The sequence below is a fragment of the Coregonus lavaretus genome (genome assembly GCF_964263955.1).
Source record: "Coregonus lavaretus genome assembly, chromosome: 30".
Taxonomy (NCBI): domain Eukaryota; kingdom Metazoa; phylum Chordata; class Actinopteri; order Salmoniformes; family Salmonidae; genus Coregonus; species Coregonus lavaretus.
This window is the reverse complement of record NC_140017.1, coordinates 14907942-14929491: the sequence shown is the minus strand read 5'-3', so window position 1 is coordinate 14929491 and position 21550 is coordinate 14907942. Positions and strand designations below refer to the sequence as shown.

At 42.1% G+C, this 21550-nt stretch overlaps 2 protein-coding genes across 2 annotated transcripts; one reads left to right on the top strand and one right to left on the bottom strand.

Annotated features, from left to right (window-relative positions):
* Positions 1 to 3258: 3258 nt before the first annotated feature.
* LOC311105420 (proteasome subunit alpha type-6-like) lies at positions 3259 to 8553 on the bottom strand. Its single transcript, XM_084147569.1, has 7 exons — positions 8235 to 8553; positions 7832 to 7926; positions 7450 to 7531; positions 7207 to 7362; positions 4170 to 4348; positions 3946 to 4040; positions 3259 to 3759 (listed from the first exon to the last, which is right to left on the bottom strand). Exons 1-7 carry the CDS (start codon positions 8308 to 8310, stop codon positions 3702 to 3704), a joined length of 741 nt encoding a protein of 246 aa, XP_084003695.1. The 5' UTR covers positions 8311 to 8553; the 3' UTR covers positions 3259 to 3701.
* Positions 8554 to 10444: 1891 nt separating this feature from the next.
* Positions 10445 to 20723, top strand: LOC311105753 (inositol-tetrakisphosphate 1-kinase-like; the record flags this gene model as incomplete). Its single annotated transcript, XM_084147961.1, has 7 exons — positions 10445 to 10453; positions 10774 to 10896; positions 10985 to 11112; positions 11216 to 11301; positions 11618 to 11658; positions 12089 to 12158; positions 20593 to 20723. The coding sequence occupies 7 exons, from the start codon at positions 10445 to 10447 to the stop codon at positions 20721 to 20723; spliced, it is 588 nt and encodes a 195-aa protein (XP_084004087.1).
* Between the last annotated feature and the right edge of the window lie 827 nt (positions 20724 to 21550).

Genomic DNA, 21550 nt, shown 5'->3' with positions numbered 1-21550 from the left:
TAAATGTGATATTTCAGTTTTGTATATTTTATAAATTTGCAAAAATGTCTAAAAACCTGTTTTTGCTTTGTCATTATGGGGTATTGTGCGTAGATTGATGAGGCAAAAAAACTATTTAATCAATTTTAGATTAAGGCTGTAACGTAACAACATGTGGAAAAAATGAAGGGGTCTAAATACTTTCCCAATACAATGTATTGTTATCAGCCTCTCTGGAATATCAAGATCACATGCTAAGGTTTCTTACAGGAACTATGACCAGGCCTACATCCTGTAACAAAACCCTCTTTGATACAGTCCCCTAATCCTTCAATTTGATTTCATAACTAAGTTATTATGAAGTTTGCTTTCTTCTGTAAGAATGAAATCAAACGAATATTACAAGTTTACTGTAATCTGCCATGTACAAAGTTTCACACAAGTGTTTTAATGAATGGTATCCTACTCTACTTTAGACATGGGCTGTAGTGTGTTAGCATACTGCTACTGTAGTAGGCTAAGTAAAAGCTGATCCAGTGAAGGCATTAGATGTACTGTACTGTAAATGATCTGGGTTTTGATGTGAGGGTGCTCAGGTGAGTTAGCCATGATGATCTGTCTAGATGTAATCGACTGTACTACAGCTGGCTGCCGCTGCTACCTGTCTGTCTGGACATGCCCAAATGCATATAATACAACACATGGCCTAGTGGTTAAGAGCATTGGGCCAGTGAAAGAAAGTTCACTGGTTCAAATCCCTAAGCAGGCAAGGTGGAAATATCTGCTGTTCTGCCTTTGAGCAAGGCACTGCTCCCCAGGTCGTTGACTAGGACAGCCCCCTGCACCTCTCTTTTTCAGAGAGGTTGGGTTGAATTCAGAAGACACATTTTGTTTGAATGCATTCATTTGTGCAAACATAATAAAGGCCATCCCATTTCCTTTTTAGCAGAACAATCCAATATAGTCCAACCAACTAGCATGGTACCACTGTTTCATACTGTACAGGCCCTTACTCCCTGATACTGGCAGGGTTGGGGTCAATTCAGTCAATTTAGGAAGTAAACTAAAAATCGTATTCAAATTTTTCTGAGCTCTATAAGAATAAAATGGAATTGGAATTTCAGTTTAATTCCTGAATTGTCTGTATTTAAATGGAATTGAACCAAACCCTGGCTACTGGGTTGACTCACTCATTGCAATATTCCCCTTTTATTTGTTACAGTGTTGTGTCAGTGTTGTGACAGTGTTGTGGAAGTGAGGCCCATTCAAAACAACAGGATTAGAATTGTGTCTTTGATTAGATGTTTGTTTGTGTCTGTATGATTCATTGTAATGAATATGGCTGAGGCTGGCTTTATCCCAGGGTTATAATCACCTACAGAGAACACTGTCTGAGTGGGGGAGATTGGTGATGATGTTTGGGTTTACCAGAATATCCTAGTGCTATATTATACAGAAGATAAAAAAATTTATCAGACAGTGGCTACGTCCGAAATGGCACCCATCCCTATATAGTGCACTACTTTTTACGATATTCTATCATTAATAAACCTGAATTATAAAGCACACATAATGTATCATGGCATTATCAACAGGCAATAAAAATATCAACATGGCTATACGAAGTACAAACGAGGCACCTGTGCATGCATTGTGCTGAAGTGGCAGTAAATCCGCAAGGGAGAGGATATCACAAGGTAAGCAACATCGCCATCCAATGGTTATCTGGTGTATTGTGAACTGGATTCCTCTATCCCTAATACCTGCTGAAACTCCCATCATTATCTCTATCATACCATCTACTGGCCCAGTACTGAAGTGTAGCCTCTTCTACAGTGGGATTCAGAGGGAAAGTGAGGTCATGGTCAGTGGGAGAATTGTGCCTAAATTATTGTTTGATGTCTGGGCCCATATTCACAAACTGTCCACAGATTAGGAGTACTGATCTAGGATCAGGTACCCCCTCTTTTTCATTATGATTTAAAAGGCAAAACCGATCCTAGATCAGGGCCTGTATCCTCAAAGCGTCTCAGAGTAGAAAATTGGTCGTAAGTGCTGAGAATAGAGACATTTTACTCCTACTCTGATGAGTAAAAATAAAAGCTATGCAAGAAGCCTCTTTCGTCATAAGAGTCCCACCTAGTTGACAGATATTTAGGACACCTCATGATAGGTCCTAACCAGTTGAGTTACCAGCAGGTTTCTTGATAATAGAAAATTGCAGCGAGTCAGTGGTTCCAGCGCCACATGCAATTGCTTTGGAGTTGTTAGAATGTTTTGATATTTCTATATAATCAATCTATAAATAATCTAGACCTACGGCTACACGCAGCCGTATCTATTGCACTTTTGACAAGGATTTCACGAGGCTTATTTCACATGATATGCCTATTGCCTAAATACCTATAACCACTAGGCTAATCAATAATCACGATTTTCTTTTTATTATTTAATTCACCTACATCATGTTAAATCAAGTTATTCCTTTGGAGCGCAATATCACATTGTTAAAAAATAAGCCTAATTGGGCACGACTATAAATTGGGCAATTAAAGCCATCTAGGTCCTATGTTAACTTTGATTGTGTTCGATGAAAATGAGACCTTTCAAACATTTTATGCACCATTATCGGCAAGTGACTTGATGCATACTGTACCAAAGCGATTAGGAGTTGTTAAACGGGAGTGACGAGTGTGTTGATTTAACAGTAATATTATCAAAATTCCGCTTTTAACAACCATCAGAATTGGTAAAACAAATAAAAAAAGGTTAGGGATGCTATTAGGCAAGAATTAAGAGAAGGAAGAGTGATCGTATCAGGCGAAAATTATATCAAACGTTTTACCATTGCAACATTTGATGGTTGTCTGAAGTATGCTATAGAGTTCACAGCTGACGATGCCTCACCACCAATGGTTATTCCCCATCATATGCAACAATGTCAATGAGCGTCATCACTATCTTTCCTTTGCGGTACCTCAAACTGTCGTGATTACAAGCTGAGATAAACTTTTATGAATTGATTTTACTCCTGGCTCAGAGATTGTCTGAGCAGTGTCTTAACATCATCCTAAAACCTACTCTGAGCTGGGAGTTGTTTTGTCTTAAAAGACGTTTTAACAGGATTCCTAGGACCTTTTCTGACGCTTTGTGAATATGGACCCAGGACTCTAGTTACATGTATCGAATCCGAATGAAACAAATACGAAAGGTTAAGCACTACTGTCTCTTTTGTGACTCTACAGAAAACATCTAAGCATATCAGAATAAAAAAGGGATATTTGTGCTCTTTTGTTTTATTTTATGTGTTTTATTCTGTTATACAGTGTTTCTGTGGCAGGTGATAGATGACATGAGTAATGCTCTGGACACAGGCAGCTAAAACCCATTTGGTGGTCATAAACAATGGGGATCAATGACATACAGACAATAAATATGATGGATGAAACAATCCACATGATCAAACCAATCCAACAACATGGGCATTCTAGTTACAGTCTGGCTGTATGTCCTAGAAGCTTTGATATGCAGATTGAAGGTGAAAATCAACCAGTGCGGATGAAAATAGTTGGAAAGTAGAAAAATATCCTAGTATTGTATAAGATGGGCCCGTCTGCAAAAGCAGTCTGAAGTAGTATTGATGTCCTATTACTGAACCACTAGGTTAGTCTGTTAGTTAGTCAGCCTGACGCCTGATGTACTGTATGTGGATGGCTGCTAATCTATTCCCGCTCAGCAATGGCCACCAGGTGGGTGTCGATCTCTGTCTCAGAGAGGGTCCTGTGAGGGTGAAGATGAGAGTGGATGTTAGAAACATTGTTGGGGAGAGAGAAAGAGAGAAGGAAAAATGAATTGACTATTGATCATTTGGCTGTTGTTCCCTTGTCTAAATCCTTGATCATTACCATATGAGCATATAGAAAAACACAGTGATGACGAAATGCAGTTACTGTGATAGTATAGTACCTGAACTTGGGGCTTTCCTTAGTGACTACACCCACTTCAATTTCACTGGGCTTGAAGTCCATGGACAGAATAGAAGAGAGACAGGAGATGGCCAACTATAGGAGGAGAGTGGGAAAGAAATGGAGAGAGAGAGAGAGAGAGAGAGAGAGAGAGATTGAATCCTGTACAGACTTTCACTTTTCGCCAGATGTTTCCATGAGTATCCAGGTGTATCCATCCCCTACCTCCACAGTCATCTCATATGACAGCTTTGGCCTCTTCTTCAGTTTCTTCTCCAGGTAGCTGTTAGCCTCTGTCTGCTTGGCCCCCACGCTGGTGGCCCTGAAGCCACAGAAGTAGCCTGCCGGGTCACACTTATACAGCATGGGACCCAGCTGGGGGTCCATGGCCACCAAGATCATACCTGGAGACATGGGGAGGAGAAGGTTTTGGGTCTGAGTCCTCTGTGTGGGAGTTAGGACTCACCTACTGCACTTACAGAGTTGTTCAATCACTTTAGTGCCATTTTCACAACTCTAAGCACAAAAATCTAAACAGATCATCAAAATGGCTAATGTTTCAAAACTCTTAAGCACATTTTCAGTTGACTGAGTGCAACTAATAAATTCACAGTCTTTTGTTCACTGCACCAAATCACTCTTTCAATTTGGATACATATTCTATCTACAGAACAAAAATATAAACACAACATGTAAAATGTTGATCACTTGTTTCATGAGCTGAAATAAAAGATCCCAGAAATGTTCCATACAAAAAAGCTTATTTCTCTCAAATTTTGTGAACAAATTTGTCTACATCCCTGTTAGAGAGCATTTCTCTTTTGCCAAGATAATCCATTCACCTGATAGGTGTGGCATATTAAGAAGCTGATTAAACAGCATGATTATTACACAGGTGCACCTTGTGCTGGCGATAATAAAAGGCCACTCTAAAATGTGCAGTTTTGTCTGACAACACAATAATACAGATGTCTCAAGTTTTTAGGGAGCATGCAATTGGCATGCTGACTGCAGGAATGTCCACCAGAGCTGTTGCCAGAGAATGTAATGTTCATTTCTCTACCATAAGCCGCCTCCAACGTTGTTTTAGGGAATTTGGCAGTACGTCCAACCAGCCTCACAACCGCAGACTACGTGTATGGCGTCATGTGGGCGAGCGGTTTGCGGATGTCAACGTTGTGAACAGAGTGCCCCATGCTGGCAGTGGGGTTATGGTATGGTCAGGTATAAGCTACGGACAACGAACACAATTGCATTTTATCGATGCCAATTTGAATGCACAGACATACTGTGACGAAATCCTGAAGCCCATTGTCGTGCCATTTATCTGCGCCCTGACCTCATGTGTCAGCAAGATAATGCACGGCCCCATGATGCAAGGATCTGTACACAATTCCTGGAAGCTGAAAATGTCCCAGTTCTTCCATGGCCTGCATACTCACCAGACATGTCACCCATTGGGAATGTTTGGGATGCTCTGGATTGACGTGTATGACAGCATGTTCCAGTTCCCGCCAATATCCAGCAACTTCGCACACCCATTGAAGAGGAGTGGGACAACATTCCACAGGCCACAATCAACAGCCTGATCAACTCTATGCGAAGGAGATGTGTCACACTGCATGAGGCAAATGATGGTCACACCAGATACTGACTGGTTTTCTGATCCATGCCCCTACCTGTATTTTTAAGGCGTCTGTGACCAACAGATGCATATCTGTGTTCCCAGTCATATGAAATCCATAGATTAGGGCCTAACGAATTGATTTCAATTGACTGATTTCCTTATATGAACTGTAACTCAGTAAGATTTTGAAATTGTTGCATTTTCCGTTTATATTTTGGTTCAGTATAAGTATCTGCGTTTCAAAATGCAATATTCACATTACTTTTTATATGATTTTCTTGTCATTTGTTAAAAATACAATTAACTATTTCTTAATCAAACTGCTCAAAACGGATAACTACTGAACCAAAATGATGTAGTGCCTAGGTAATGTGCGGTGCATTCAGAAAGTATTCAGACCCCTTCCCTTTTTCCACATTTTGTTACGTTACAGCCTTATTCTAAAATTGATTAAATTATATATTTTCCTGTATCAAATACTTGTTTTCCCCACTGTATATTTAAGCAATAATGCCCGAGGAGATGGGGTATATGGCCAATATACCACAGCTAAGGGCTGTTCTTACGCACGACGCAACGCGAAGTGCATGGATACAATCATTAGCCGGGGTATATTGGCCATATACCACAAACCCCTGAGGTGCCTTATTGCTATTATAAACTGGTTACCAACGTAATTAGAGCAGTAAATAGTACTTTTTTGTCATACCCATGGTATACGGTCTGATATACCACAGCTTTCAGCCAATCACCATTCAGGGCTCGAACCACCCGGTTTATCAAACAATATATTCCACTCATTATCTGAATTTTATTGATACACTGTTAGATGATGAATTTCAAGCAGAGAGACAGGCGATACTGTTTCAGTTGACAAGTCACGTAGAAAAGGTGATCTTGTACAATGTTGCATGGGGCAGAAATGGCTTCCAACACTGTGCTATGTTTTTGCAGTAGCCAACTGTTTTACAATACCCCGATTTTGTGTCCTACTAATGTACTGTAAAAAGATAATGGAACCGTAAGACTGACATATTTCTCAACATGCTCACAACCTGCCATTGGATACAAATGATAAAATAATTGTGCATGTCAAGTTATAGTCAAATACTGTATGGAAAATGATATTCACCATCTACTACTCTTTCTATTGACACTTCAGAAATACACATTTTGAAATGTTTATCTTGTATTTTTTTCTATTGGAATAAATGGTAGTTAAAATTACTAAATGGTGAGCCTATCATTATCTGATGTATTGGTGACTAAACAAAATGTTCTCAGGGTATTTCACATAAAACTTTGATTTTGCATGAAAGACTCATGGGTGAAAGTTGTGTGAAACCCCAATGAATGCACAATCAAAGGTTCTGAACCTAAGATAGGAGGGCATTACATGTGTTATCAGTTTAGAGTTTTGTAAATATACCACTTACATTTGAAAAATGCGGCAAAGTGATTGAAAAAAACGGTATTACTGGGCAATCAGGGAGAGGAAAAAAGGGTGTATAGAGTGAGAGGTATTGAAAGAAAGGAGGTAGACAGTGGATTAATGGTAAGGGAGAGAGGGAGTGAATCAATGGAGGAAGAGGACAGAGAGACATGGTGACAGGAGGACAGGGGTACACCACTCACAGCATCCCAAAGGTCTCATCTCAGCGTTCTGTGTGTAGACCTGGGAGATGTCCGCCATTCTCCGACACAACATGTCTGCTGTGATGTCATAGCCAAACTTGTACTTCCATTCGGCGGCCTCCACTCGTGCCCTGTGGACCTGGGATCGACTGTCCGCTGAGGGGGAGAGGAAGAGAGAGTAAAAGGATGTGTGTGTGTGTGTGTGTGTGTGATGTGAGATGTCGTCTGTGCCATTATACACACCATTGTGTCCTGTCATCACACATCCAATGCGTGGGGTAAGTGGGTACATGTTGGTCAGAGTGGCAGAATCCAGCAGCTTGTCCTGTGTTATAATGACAGGGTCACATATATACATATAGTAGAGGATACCTCATTGTTGTTAGGAATATTGATTCCACAATATAAGCTTTCCTTGGACAAGCTTTAACAAATCAGCGGCGTGTGCCCTGTCAGCAGAAATGCTTGAGACACCACTCTGTCATGCTTCACTGTTCATGACTGACTCTTTCTCTAAAGCCAGATATCAACATTATTTTTCTAATTTGGATGAAGTCAAAGAAAACTAAGACAGAAGCTCCTGGTACATGGAGATGTAGCTAAGGACCGAAGCTGAATATCTTACCGGCACTTTCTTCTGTGTGACCACCACAGCACAGTCTGTCCCCCGCACGCCCAGTGATGTCAACCCACCCTGGGCGATTGCTTTGAAGGCATACTCTGAGGGACAACACATAAGAACATGAGATTATACTTCTTAAATATAGGCTAACTTTTAACCCCCCCCCCCCCTCCCAACCCACATATTCTATGTGAAATACATAATCACAATACGTTAACAATCACAATATACTACACTTTTGGCATATGGGGATGCTCATCATCAGATACAGCTACAGCGTAACACATTCACAGCGCGATTATTTTACATTTGAGATGATATAGAACGATACATATACAGAGGCTAGATTAGCCTAGTTCGTCCCCTGCATGAAACAAAACTGGAGGAATGAAGCAAAATATCTCACCGACTTGATAGAGGCGGCCCTCAGGAGAAAAAATCGTAATGTGTCGGTCAAATCCAGCATTCGAACCACGGGACATTGCTTTGCGTCAAATGATGCTCACCTAAAGTGAACTTTCGGCGAGTTACCTGTTACCTTTTCTGCAGTAGCCTAATAGCCTTATAGGACTATATTCACCGTTTTTTTTCAGTTGCAGTAAAACAAGAAGATCACTACAATAGAGAGAAGACGATGAAAATGGTGTTTGTTGAGCTTCCCGTGGAGTTTTACTTTCTCTTTCTTTTTTCAATGAACCATGAGAAGGCTGGCACATATGAGCTGTGAACAACATTAGCGTGAGCAGCAATAGTGGAATCGGTGGTTTGCCTTCAAAATAAAGGTTCCAAAATTGAAACTGAATCATGCCACAATTGGACTATAATGCTAAACAAGGTTGGAATGTTGCTATACAAATTCAACTAAATATAATAATGAGTTAATTTTACACAAAAAAAGTAAACATTCGGTTGAAATTGCACTGTGGATGTATTAGACTTCAGAATTGCCTTATCTATGGATCTTGTGTCCATGAAATTGGGTATCAGCCTACTCAATGACACTCACAGAACAGCTATGCCAGTCCATATGATGCAAAACGCAGCATCATATGATGCAAAATGCACCATACTGGCTGTATTTCTGTATTTTGAAAGTTATATATCTTGAAAACTTGATTGCTGGAATGGAAAACTGTTTGGGACTATATCAACAATAGACCAATTAAACAAATACCTAAATATAGTTTTTGGGTGGAGTTTCCTTTAAATTCCTTCAATAAGAGAAATGATGATAATGTTTGTATACACTCTACATAGTTGTATTCTGTGAGTGTCACTGAGTAGGCTGATACCTCATTTCATGGACCCAAGATCCATAGGTGAGTCTGTACATTGCAATGTAAGTATGCCCCAATGCAATTCGGAAGTACAATAATTTACATCCGCATTGTGATTTCAACAGATTTATAACGTTTTTTGTGTCAAATTAACTAATTCTTATGTTTTGTTGAATTTCTATATCAACATTCCAACTTTGTTGAGCATTATCTAGTCCAGTTGTGGAATAATTCCAACATTTGGATCCGTTCGCATCAGTTTCAATGGGGAACTTTTATTCTGAAGGTGAATCGCCGATTCCACGATTGTTGCTCACGCTAATGTTGTTAACAACACACTGGTAAGGTTGGTTATAATTTGATCGCAATAAGGAAGTTATCTGTGGAAGGATATAGGCCTACTGGCAAAATAAATTATGAGAAAATATTTATCTGGATCATGCACCAGTTCTGTATGTTATACCACTTTTTTTAGAGGAAAAACTTTTTCACTCAGGCCCCTCTTCCAGCATTGGGGAACATCCTCGCCCCCCCTCCGCGCGCGAGCGCGCCACGTATATTTCTATGGGTACAAGCACTGTTCATGACACAAACTGTTCACACTGCTCTTGTTGTTGGAGAGAACATTTCGCAGGTTTAAAGCAAATTGTCTTGAAATTCTATACATTTTGCCATGTCTAATGTGTATTCATGTGATATTTGAGTGACTCAAACCATACAACAAAATCTATGGGCTAAAATACCTAGCTAAAAAACGTTAGCTGACATGGGCTAGTTGATCTGGACATTTCTGACAAGTTATAAATAGCTCTCTAAGGTATGCAATGACTGAGGAAGACAAGAGGAAAACTGACTATGCACTACTCAATTTCGAAATTGCTCCTTGTGCATTCTACTTTTACAACTTTCAAGAGTAAGTTGAAAGCCGGACCGAGTAGCGCACCACCTAGGGGACACGCCCCACAGTTTGGGAACCACTGCCCTACAGTATATGAAAATCTATGCCTATTCCCATTTCGTAAAGAAGAGGTATCTCTCTCTCTCTCTCTCTCTCTCTCTCTCTCTCTCTCTCTCTCTCTCTCTCTCTCTCTCTCTCTCTCTCTCTCTCTTTCTCTCTCTCTCTCTCTCTCTCTCACGCCCCCAAGTCATCAGTATTGCCTACCCTTTGTCCAACCAGCCTAGGCATTGCTCCTCTGCCCAAATGTCTACTGTAGGCTACAATGGAGCTTCTCCTGCAGCCTTACTCATTTGTGTTCTCCTCGGTGTAACTGTCATAAATTGTCACTTAACATTTTCATTCAACATTGAACTCCCTCTGGACGGGAGCCACGGTGTTGAGATGGTTGAGGTAAGTCAATTTCCATTACATTGCATTATTCTCTAAGGTTTGTGATGGAATACATGAGAATAGTGTCATTATAAGGTTGCAAAAATACAATCTGTAGGCATGTGAGTGATACATTGGTAATTGCTTTATAGTGTAGTTAGGAAACAAGTTATGCCAGTTGAAGTCACCTGCTTGGAGCTCCTCTCAAACAGAGGGGAACAATAGCTGTAGCGTTTGCCTCACAAGTGCATGTCATAGCATTACATTTGAATGTCTACATATCAATTTGTGCCTGAAGCAGAGGATATTTCATTCACACTTCCTTTTCTCTCCTGATACAGATAGCTCTCAGTCAGCCATTGGAGTCTCAAGGACCCTTTGAGGTCATTGTACACAAGCTCTCTGATGTCATTGTCGAGGCAGAGTACGACAGCCAATCGCAACAGCTCCTCGACAACTTCCAGGTATGGTAAAATGGCCCATTTAATGGATTACAACAGCGGTAACAACATCATACTTTATCATACTAAAGTATATGTTTGTGTGTTTCAGGGTTATGTGTCCGCCCATCCCCATACTGTTCTTCTGGACCCCATTCCAGCAATGAGCCAGCTACTGAATCGCTTTGCCTCCTATCGGATTATGAGCCAGCACCAGAACTCCCTGAGAGATACAGTACAGTAGCCTCACTGTCCCTCTTCTAGACATCTGCCAAGCCAAGCTCTCTCTCTCCTCTGTCTTATGCTCTTCCTGATCCCTCCCCCCTGTAGACTTGCGAATCAGCAGCCCTCCCTACCTGGAGATCACCACCAGTGACCTGTCAGTCATCCAGGAGGACGTGGAGAGCAAGGGCCTCATCTTCCCTCTGAGTCAGTGAGGGACTGTCTACAACCAAACACATAAACATACAGCTAATTAATAATAACTTATCGTATACAGAGCCTTCACACCAGGCAATGGTGATTCAGTTTTTGGCAAACTCCTTTTATCTCATTTATAAGACATTTACGGCCGATTTCCCGGACACAGATTTAGCCTAGTCTTGGAATAAGAAGCATGTTCAATGGAGATTGTCCATTGAAAGTGCTTTTTAGTCTAGGACTAGGCTTAACCTGTGACTGGGAATCTGTCCCATAAGATCGTGTGTTGTGTCTCCTCACACCTCACTATTCCTCTTCCTCTTAGTCTGTAAAACCAGGGTGGCTCATGGATCCCGCTCCCATGAGGTAAGAGACTGTTTGTCTTTCTATTGCTCACAGTCTTTTTGCATATTTTCCCATTTATTTGTTACTATTTTCTGCCTTTTTGTGTGGCTCAGTGTATTGCTGCTTTGTTGACACTGTGATCTCTCTCTCTAGGTATGGTAAACACGGACCCCATGGTCAGTGTGGACACACCCTCACCTCTTCTCCCTCTTCTTCTCCATCTCTCTCGCTCGCTCTTTCTCTCTCTCTCTCTCTCTCTCTCTCTCTCTCTCTCTCTCTCTCTCTCTCTCTCTCTCTCTCTCTCTCTCTCTCTCTCTCTCTCTCTCTCTCTCTCTCTCTCTCTCTCTCTCTCTCTCTCTTTCTCATTCTCATGCATGCTTATACTGTTTTTAATCATCTGTTGCAATAAAACTTCTTCCTAATGTCTATGGTGTGTTTTGTGACTCCAGAGAGGAAGACAATCTTTTTCAACAGCCACAAGGTGTCCAAGCCAGAGTCCTGCTCCCACCTCACTGCAGTTAGTACGACCTCCACTCTGACAATCAACTCTGTTCAATTTGATTAACTGGCACTGATTCCTGTACAAACTAATTCAATCTGTTTTACCCTGTTCTACTTGACCCACTGTCTGCAATAGGTATTGTTCTATCCACGGCCCGTATTCATAATGCGTCTCAAAGTAGTAGTGCTGAGCTAGGATACTGCTTGGTGACCTAAACTGGGATATGCTTACAGTTTTTCTCAATTGCTAAAACACTAAACCCTATTGTCTGAACCAAATGCTCAGTTGCCTGAACCCACTGATTGAATCAATCACTCTTTTGGCAAAACCATAAGCACTTTTCACCTGTTTAGACATAACTTGCAAACACATTTTCATTGTGATGCACCCGTGCTGCATAATGGTGAGCACAGGTGACAAAAGTCAAACACAATTAGAGCACAGGTGTCACCACTTGAACACAACAACTCAAAATTGATCACACTTGTGGCTAATGATGTGAGGGAACATATACAGTAAGCCAGTTCAGAGAGCACTGGTTTGTGAGGCCCTACAATGGATAGAAATCTGAGAGGAAGAGTTCGTGTGAGAGGAGGTCGAGGTGGTCGAGGTGGTCAGCGAAGACAAAGAACAGTAATATCTGATGAAATCAGAGCTACTGTGATTGACCATGTTCTTGTCCATGGTATGAGCATGAGGGAGGCTGGACAAAGGGTACAACCAAACATCAGTAGATTCACTGTGTCCACCATAATCCAAAGATTTAGAGAAGAGAACAGGTAATTACCTTTTTTTGACATTATAGTACAGTATGTAAATGTTGACAGCAATTACTGTATGACATACTATATACTCTACCACAGTATACTGTAAGTAAATATATGTTTCAGTACATCACTGTACCAATGTACTGTAGTATTGTAATGGACGGTTGGTCTAACTGTTTGTAGGCCTAGTATTCCATGTATATTTTTTGTAACTCCATGTTCTCTTTTTGTAGAATTGAAAGACTGCCACATGGGGGTGGGAGGACAGGTATGTTCTCCCCACACCAAGAGACCCTAATTGTTGATATGGTCCGTGAGAACAATGCCATTAAACTGAGCGAAATTCAGCAGAAGATCATTGAGGACCATTTAAATGTTGAGGGTATCAACAGTGTCAGCCTCTCTACTGTTGATCGTGTCCTCAAGCGCAACAGACTGCGCATGAAACAGCTATACAGAGTGCCCTTTGATCGCAACTCAGACAGAGTCAAAGAGCAAAGATTCCAGTATGTACAGGTTGGCATATATCCAGACACATTCAATGTTGATTACTCTAAGTAGTGATTTACTGTAGTGGCCTAAATCACTTTTTCCGTATCACTTACAAAACTATATCTATTTCTACAGAGGGTTTTTCAACTGGATGCAATGGAAAGACCCCATCAATACATCTACATGGATGAAGCTGGGTTTAATCTCACCAAAAGGAGAAGGAGAGGCCGTAATGTGATTGGCCATCGGGCCATTGTTGGTGTTCCTGGGCAGCGTGGTGGCAATGTCACATTATGTGCTGCCATCAGCAATCATGGGGTTGTCCACCATCATGCCAACCTGGGGCCCTACAACACTCACCAGCTCCTCATTTTCCTCAATCACATGCGAGATGCTTTGTTAGGGCAGCAGGATGAGCATCCCATCTATGTTGTTGTTTGGGACAATGTGAGTTTTCACAGAGCCCTCCAGGTTAGAGAGTGGTACAATATGAACCAAGGTTTTATCAATCTTTGCCTTCCACCGTACTCCCCTTTCCTAAACCCCATTGAGGAATTCTTCTCCTCATGGCGGTGGATGGTATATGAACGCCAACCTTACACCAGGGTAAATCTCCTGCAAGCCATGGGACTTGCCTGTGGTGACATAGGTGTGGAGGCATGCCAAGCCTGGATACGGCATGCCAGGGGTTTTTTCCCCCGTTGCCTGGCCAGACAAAATGTGGCCTGTGATGTGGATGAAGTCCTGTGGCCTGACCCAGTACGGAGACATGATGCTGCGGCTGAGTAATGCACTTATTTGTATATTTTTGTACTTTACAGTTTTTGCCCATTGCTTACACACTAAAACCGAATGCTTAGACCAAAGCCTCAATACCTAAACTTCTTGTAGCATACCTTAAACACAGTGTAACCATAGCTTAAACACAATGTCAACTTTGCACTTTGTTTGCAATTCTGTAACACACTTATTGCGAAACACTACACACGTTTTCTTACATTAGACACTTTGTTCAAAAACGAAATCACCTGTTATCATTGGGAAAACACTCTGTTCAAAATGCCAAACTCATCTGGCAATTGTATGCACTTACATACACACCTGAAAACACTTGCACAGAAAACAGAACACCAATCAGTCTGAGCCTTAGCACTACAAATAGGCCTCAGGTAAGCCATTTTTAGAACTTTGCAAGCATGGAGGCAATGAGAGTCAGAGGAGGACAAAGAGAGAGAGGAGTCGGATGTGGAAGAGGACGTGGAAGAGGACGAGGACCAGTGTGGAGACGTATATCAGATGACATCAGGGCTACACTGGTGGACCATGTGATAAATCATGGCCTGTCCATGAGGGAGGCTGGGCAAAGAGTCCACCCTAACCTCAGTCGCTACACAGTAGCATCGATAATAAGGACATTCCGACTGGAGAACAGGTATATCTTCAAGTTTCTACTCCAGACTGTACCTACTGTATGTGTCACATGATTCTGTATCATATTACAGTATTACTGTACTAACTATACTATACAAAAATGGGTAGTGCTGTGAAGTACTGTATATGTAAAGGAATACCATTGTGATGTTGCAGTACTGTGTACAGTTTGAAAGTACAGTATGTGAAAAATAACCTAACCAATGACATCTTGTGGTGGCATTTTCTACAGAATGGTTGGACGACCTCCTCAAGGTGGAAGGGAACGGCTCTTCACTCAACAACAAGAGCTTGCCATCATTGAAATGGTGCGAGAAAATAATGCAATCCGACTTCGTGAGTTGCAACAACGCATAATTGCAAATGGAAATGAATTCAACAATATCAACAGGGTCAGCATTTCTACACTAAGACGCATCCTACAGAAACATAACTTCAGAATGAAGCAGCTGTACAGGGTGCCATTTGAGAGGAACAGTGTCAGGGTCAAGGATCTGTACCATGATTATGTGCAGGTATGTGTCACTTTACTTTACATACTATATATTGTGATGTGGGAATGAGGGTTTATGCTGCCACATGCCCTGCCTGTAGCTTGTAGTTTTTGTCTATACTCACCCAACCCAGCCCCTACTTGTGTGAAAATATAGACATTGTAGTTACTGTATGTGTTTTCAGTAACACTATTCAATATTTTCTGTTACAGACAGTTCTGGAGTTTGATGCCGCCGAACTGCCGCATGAGTTCATCTACGTGGATGAGGCAGGCTTCAATCTGGCCAAAACCAGGCGTCGGGGCCGTAACGTAGTTGGACAAAGGGCTGTTGTAAATGTCCCTGGGCAGCGTGGGGGAAATATCACCTTGTGTGCTGCAATTAGTGTCCAAGGAGTCCTGCATCATCATGCCACTCTAGGTCCCTACAATACAGGACAGATCATTGCATTTCTAGATGCACTACATGCAGTTGTGCAGGACAGACCACAGCAGCCCAGGTTTGTTGTCATCTGGGATAATGTTAGTTTCCACCGGGCTGCTCTGGTCCGAGATTGGTTCAACAACCATAATCATTTCACAGTTTTATACCTGCCCCCTTACAGCCCCTTTCTAAATGCAATCGAGGAATTATTTTCAGCGTGGCGGTGGAAAGTATATGATCGGCAACCACATGCTCGCATGACTCTTCTGCAAGCAATGGAAGAGGCATGTGGAGACATTGAGGTGGGATCAATCCAAGGGTGGATTCGGCACACAAGGCAATATTTTCCCCGATGCCTAGCCCGCGAGGACATCACCTGTGATGTTGACAAGGTCTTGTGGCCAGATCCGAACAGAAGGCGTGATCCATAAGCCCCCCCGCCCCCCACCACACACACGCACACGCACACGCACACACACACGCACACACACACACAAAACAAGTATATGTTCTTTCCCCCAATAGCAATTTATCCAGTAATTGTTTAGTTTTTTTGCTTTTGTTTTGTTTTGTTGCTAAATTTGATGTTAAGTATTTCTGTAAGAATGTTTGTTTTTTTGTAAAAACTTTTTTGTAAATACTGTTTGATTACTGCAGAAATTCTACTTTTGAGTTTTACAGAAGACAATGACAATAAAATGACAATAAAAATAGAAACACAAAGACTGCAGTTTTTTATATAAAGCCCATCAGTGTGTTGCTGGTGATATGAAAGAGTAATTCAAATGTTGCTTGTGTGTGTATGGTTTTGTTGCAAGAATTTCATTTTTAGAAAGGAGTGTTAAGTTTTGATTGCAGAATTTCATTTTGGCATATATGTGAGTTGTTAATCTCCAAGTGCTATGTCTGATTGGCTTGTGTGTTGAGTTTTGACATAATGAGCCAAATTCTGCAAAAAGTGTGTAAGCAATAGGCAAAAACTGTATTTTTACATGGGCTTACTGTACACAAGTGGCAAACGCATAAGATTTTTGTTTGTTTTTACAAGTGCTACATGTAAATGCACAAGATTTCTGTTTTGTCTTTTTGTACAAGTGCTAAATGCACAGTTTTTTTTTGTTTTGCAACATGCATTTAGCCTACAGTGAACAATAAACATTTATGTCCTGAGCATTGTGTTTTCTATTTTTCTACGTAGTGTTTAGTGACTGTTCAGTAGTGTTTTTAATTTTGATTGACTCGGGGCACGATTTGACAACATAGTTCAGTTTTGAGCACAGATTGAACTGTTTTGAGGTGAAAGTTTGGTTTTGCAAGAAGAGTCTGAGGTTTTGTGAATGTAGCTTGAAAATTGGGTTTTGTGTTCACGGTTAAGAGAAAAGGAGAGCAGCTTTCAAGAAATGTGTCTTAGCAATCGAGAAAAACTGTAACACCCCGGCCAACCTACAATCTGAACTAGATGCCCTCAATCTCACACAACTTATCAACGAACCTACCAGGTACAACCCAAAATCTGTAAACATGGGCACCCTCATAGATATCATCCTGACAAATGTACCCTCTAAATACACCTCCGCTGTCTTCAACCAGGATCTCAGCGATCACTGCCTTATTGCCTGCGTTGTAATGGGTCTGCGGTCAAACGACCACCCCTCATTACTGTCAAACGCTCCCTAAAACACTTTAGCGAGCAGGCCTTTCTAATTGACCTGGCCCGGGTATCCTGGATGGATATTGACCTCATTCCGTCAGTAGAGGATGCCTGGTTGTTCTATAAAAGTGCTTTCCTCTCAATCTTAAATAAGCATACCCCATTCAAAAAATTCAGAACTAAGAACAGATATAGCCCCTGGTTCTCCTCAGACTTGACTGCCCTTGACCAGCACAAAAACATCCTGTGGCCTACTGCATTAGCATCGAACAGCCCCCGCGATATGCTACTTTTCAGGGAAGTCAGGAACCAATATACACAATCAGTTAGGAAAGCAAAGGCTAGCTTTTTCAAACAGAAATTTGCATCCTGTAGCACTAACTCCAAAAAGTTTTGGGACACTGTAAAGGTCATGGAGAATAAGAGCACCTCCTCCCAACTGCCCACTGCACTGAGGCTAGGAAACACTGTCACCACCGATAAATCTACAATAATCGAGAATTTCAACAAGCATTTTGCTACGGCTGGCCATGCTTTCCACCTGGCTACCACTACCCCGGCCACCAGCTCTGCACCCTCTGCTGCAACTTGCCCATGCCTTGGTTTCTCAAATGACTGCCTCGCCTGGTTCACCAACTACTTCTCAGATAGAGTTCAATGTGTCAAATCGGAGGGCCTGTTGTCTGGACCTCTGGCAGTCTCTATGGGGGTGACACAGGGTTCAATTCTTGGACCGACTCTATTCTCTGTGTATATCAATGATGTTGCTCTTGCTGCTGGTGACGCTCGGATCCACCTCTATGCGGACGACACCATTTTGTATACATCTGGCCCTTCATTGGATACTGTGTTAACAAACCTCCAAACAAGCTTCAATGCCATACAACACTCCTTCCGTAGCCTCCAACTGATCTTAAACACTAGTAAAACTAAATGCATGCTCTTCAACCGAACGCTGCTTGCACCCGCCCACCCGACTAGACTCACTACTCTCGGCGGGTCTGACCTAGAGTATGTGGACAACTACAAATACCTAGGTGTCTGGTTAGACTGTAAACTCTCCTTCCAGACTCACATTAAGCATCTCCAATCAAAAGTTAGATCTAGAATCGGCTTCCTATTTCGCAACAAAGCCTCCTTCACTCATGCTGCCAAACATGCCCTCGTAAAACTGACTATCCCACCGATCCTTGACTTCGGCGATGTCATTTACAAAATAGCCTCCAACACTCTACTCAGCAAATTGGATGTAGTCTATCACAGTGCCATCCGTTTTGTCACCAAAGCCCCATATACACTGCTCAAAAAAAAAGGGAACACTTAAACAACACAATGTAACTCCAAGTCAATCACACTTCTGTGAAATCAAACTGTCCACTTAGGAAGCAACACTGATTGACAATAAATGCAGGAGCAGGAGGAGCACTGCCAGAGCCCTGCAAAATGACCTCCAGCAGACCACAAATGTGCATGTGTCTGCTCAAACGGTCAGAAATAGACTCCATGAGGGTGGTATGAGGGCCCGACGTCCACAGGTGGGGGTTGTGCTAACAGCCCAACACTGTGCAGGACGTTTGGCATTTGCCAGAGAACACCAAGATTGGCAAATTCGCCACTGGCGCCCTGTGCTCTTCACAGATGAAAGCAGATTCACACTGAGCACATGTGACAGACGTGACAGAGTCTGGAGACGCCGTGGAGAACGTTCTGCTGCCTGCAACATCCTCCAGCATGACCGGTTTGGCGGTGGGTCAGTCATGGTGTGGGGTGGCATTTCTTTGGGGGGCCGCACAGCCCTCTATGTGCTCACCAGAGGTAGCCTGACTGCCATTAGGTACCGAGATGAGATCCTCAGACCCCTTGTGAGACCATATGCTGGTGCGGTTGGCCCTGGGTTCCTCCTAATGCAAGACAATGCTAGACCTCATGTGGCTGGAGTGTGTCAGCAGTTCCTGCAAGAGGAAGGAATTGATGCTATGGACTGGCCCGCCCGTTCCCCAGACCTGAATCCAATTGAGCACATCTGAGACATCATGTCTCGCTCCATCCACCAACGCCACGTTGCACCACAGACTGTCCAGGAGTTGGCGGATGCTTTAGTCCAGGTCTGGGAGGAGATCCCTCAGGATTTTTGACTTGTTTTAAGGACATTACATCAAAGTTGGATCAGCCTGTAGTGTGGTTTTCCACTTTAATTTTGAGGGTGACTCCAAATCCAGACCTCCATGGGTTGATACATTTGATTTCCACTGATAATTTTTGTGTGATTTTGTTGTCAGCACATTCAACTATGTAAAGAAAAAAGTATTTAATAAGATTATTTCATTCATTCAGATCTAGGATGTGTTATTTTAGTGTTCCCTTTATTTTTTTGAGCAGTGTACTACCCACCATTGTGACCTGTACGCTCTTGTTGGCTGGCCCTCACTACATATTCGTCGCCAAACCCACTGGCTCCAGGTCATCTGTAAATCACTGCTAGGCAAATCCCCGTCTTATCTTAGCTCACTGGTCACCATAGCAACACCCACCCGTAGTCTGCGCTCCAGCAGGTATGTCTCACTGGTCATCCCCAAAGCCAACACCTCCTTTAGCCGCCATTCCTTCCAGTTCTCTGCTGCCAATGACTGGAACGAACTGCAAAAATCTGTGAAGCTGGAGACTCTTATCTCCCTCACTAACTTTAGGCGTCAGTTGTCAGAACAGCTTACACACTGCATCTGTACACAGCCCATCTGTAATTAGCCCATCCCCCATATTGTTATTTATTTTGTTAATTTGCACCCCAGTATCTCTGTTTGCATATCATCTTTTGCACATCTGTCATTCCAGTGTTAATCCATAATTTACTACATTCGCACCCACTGTATATATATTTTCTGTTGTATTTTTGACTTTATGTTTTGTTTACCCCATATGTAACTCTGTGTTGTTGTTTTTATCGCACTGCTCTGCTTTATCTTGGCCAGGTCGCAGTTGTAAATGAGAACTTGTTCTCAACTGGCTTACCTGGTTAAATAAAGGTAAAAAAAAAAAAAAAAATCTCTTATACAGAGCGACTTACAGCCATGAAAGTCACTTTATACTGCTGTATTTGCTTCCAAGTTACACTTTCACTCTTGCTCACTCTTACTCAATTTCATGTTCTCTCTCTCTATCTCTCATCAACCCTATCTTTGCGTCCCCCTCTTCCAGGATATGAGGGAGTGCCTCAGTTCTTCTCCTCCCTCCTCAGTCACATTGAGTCAGTATTGGACCACCGGGGACTGGAAGTCCCACAGGCAACATGTCCTCTTGCTCCTTCAGCCCCCCAGGCTGAACTCTGAACTCTGATGTGGGTTCAACGTTGACCCTTGACCCTGACCTGGCTCATCCTCTCTGATACATCCAGTAAGCCCCTGGAAGTAGGAGACCTAATTGACGATAGTTGCCTTTAAATACATCTTATAATCTGGGTCTGAGACACCTCTCCTTGCAGACACATAGGTGTCAGGATTTTGTATGAATAGACAGAGACTGTGATCAGTCAATGAAGACAACCAACCACTACTATTATAGAAGTAACAATGATTGAGAGATATTATACACTGTGCTTTTATTGATTGACATGTAGCATGTAAGACGCAGTAGGTACAGATACAAGACTCTGATTGGGCCAGTACAATGATAAAGGTTGACTTCTACTAATTTGTCCTTTACATTCCACGTACAATCCACAACCCTTTGCTGGTTAAATACATTTCTAAATGTTGAAATGGTATACATTATTGAGTAAATCTCACAACTCATAGTGAGTAGCCTGTTTGACTTCTTACATGGTGTTGATGAGTTTTATATGAGTCCCAACATTATATATATATTTTTGTCCTTTTTTTGCAGACGCTCTTATCCAGAGCGACTTACAGGAGCAATTAGGGTTAAGTGCCTTGCTCAAGAGCACATCGACAGATTTTTCACCTAGTCGGCTCGGGGATTAGAACCAGCAACCTTTCGGTTACTGGCAAAACGCACTTAACCACTAAGCTACCTGCCGCCCCAACAGTTACCAGTGTTATATAATTAAGCAATAAGGCCCGAGGGGGTGTGGTATGTGGCCAATATACCACGGATAAGGGCTGTTCTTATGCACGACGTAACGCGGAGTGCCTGGATA

Excerpts from the sequence above, each read along its gene's own strand:
- LOC311105420 (XM_084147569.1), bottom strand. The coding sequence starts at position 8,310 with ATGTCCCGTGGTTCGAATGCTGGATTTGACCGACACATTACGATTTTT. Across the intron at positions 4,349-7,206 it reads GATGAGACCTTTGGGATGCT|GTATGATCTTGGTGGCCATG; the intron begins GTGAGTGGTGTA and ends CCATGTCTCCAG. Across the intron at positions 4,041-4,169 it reads CATATGAGATGACTGTGGAG|TTGGCCATCTCCTGTCTCTC; the intron begins GTAGGGGATGGA and ends CTCCTCCTATAG.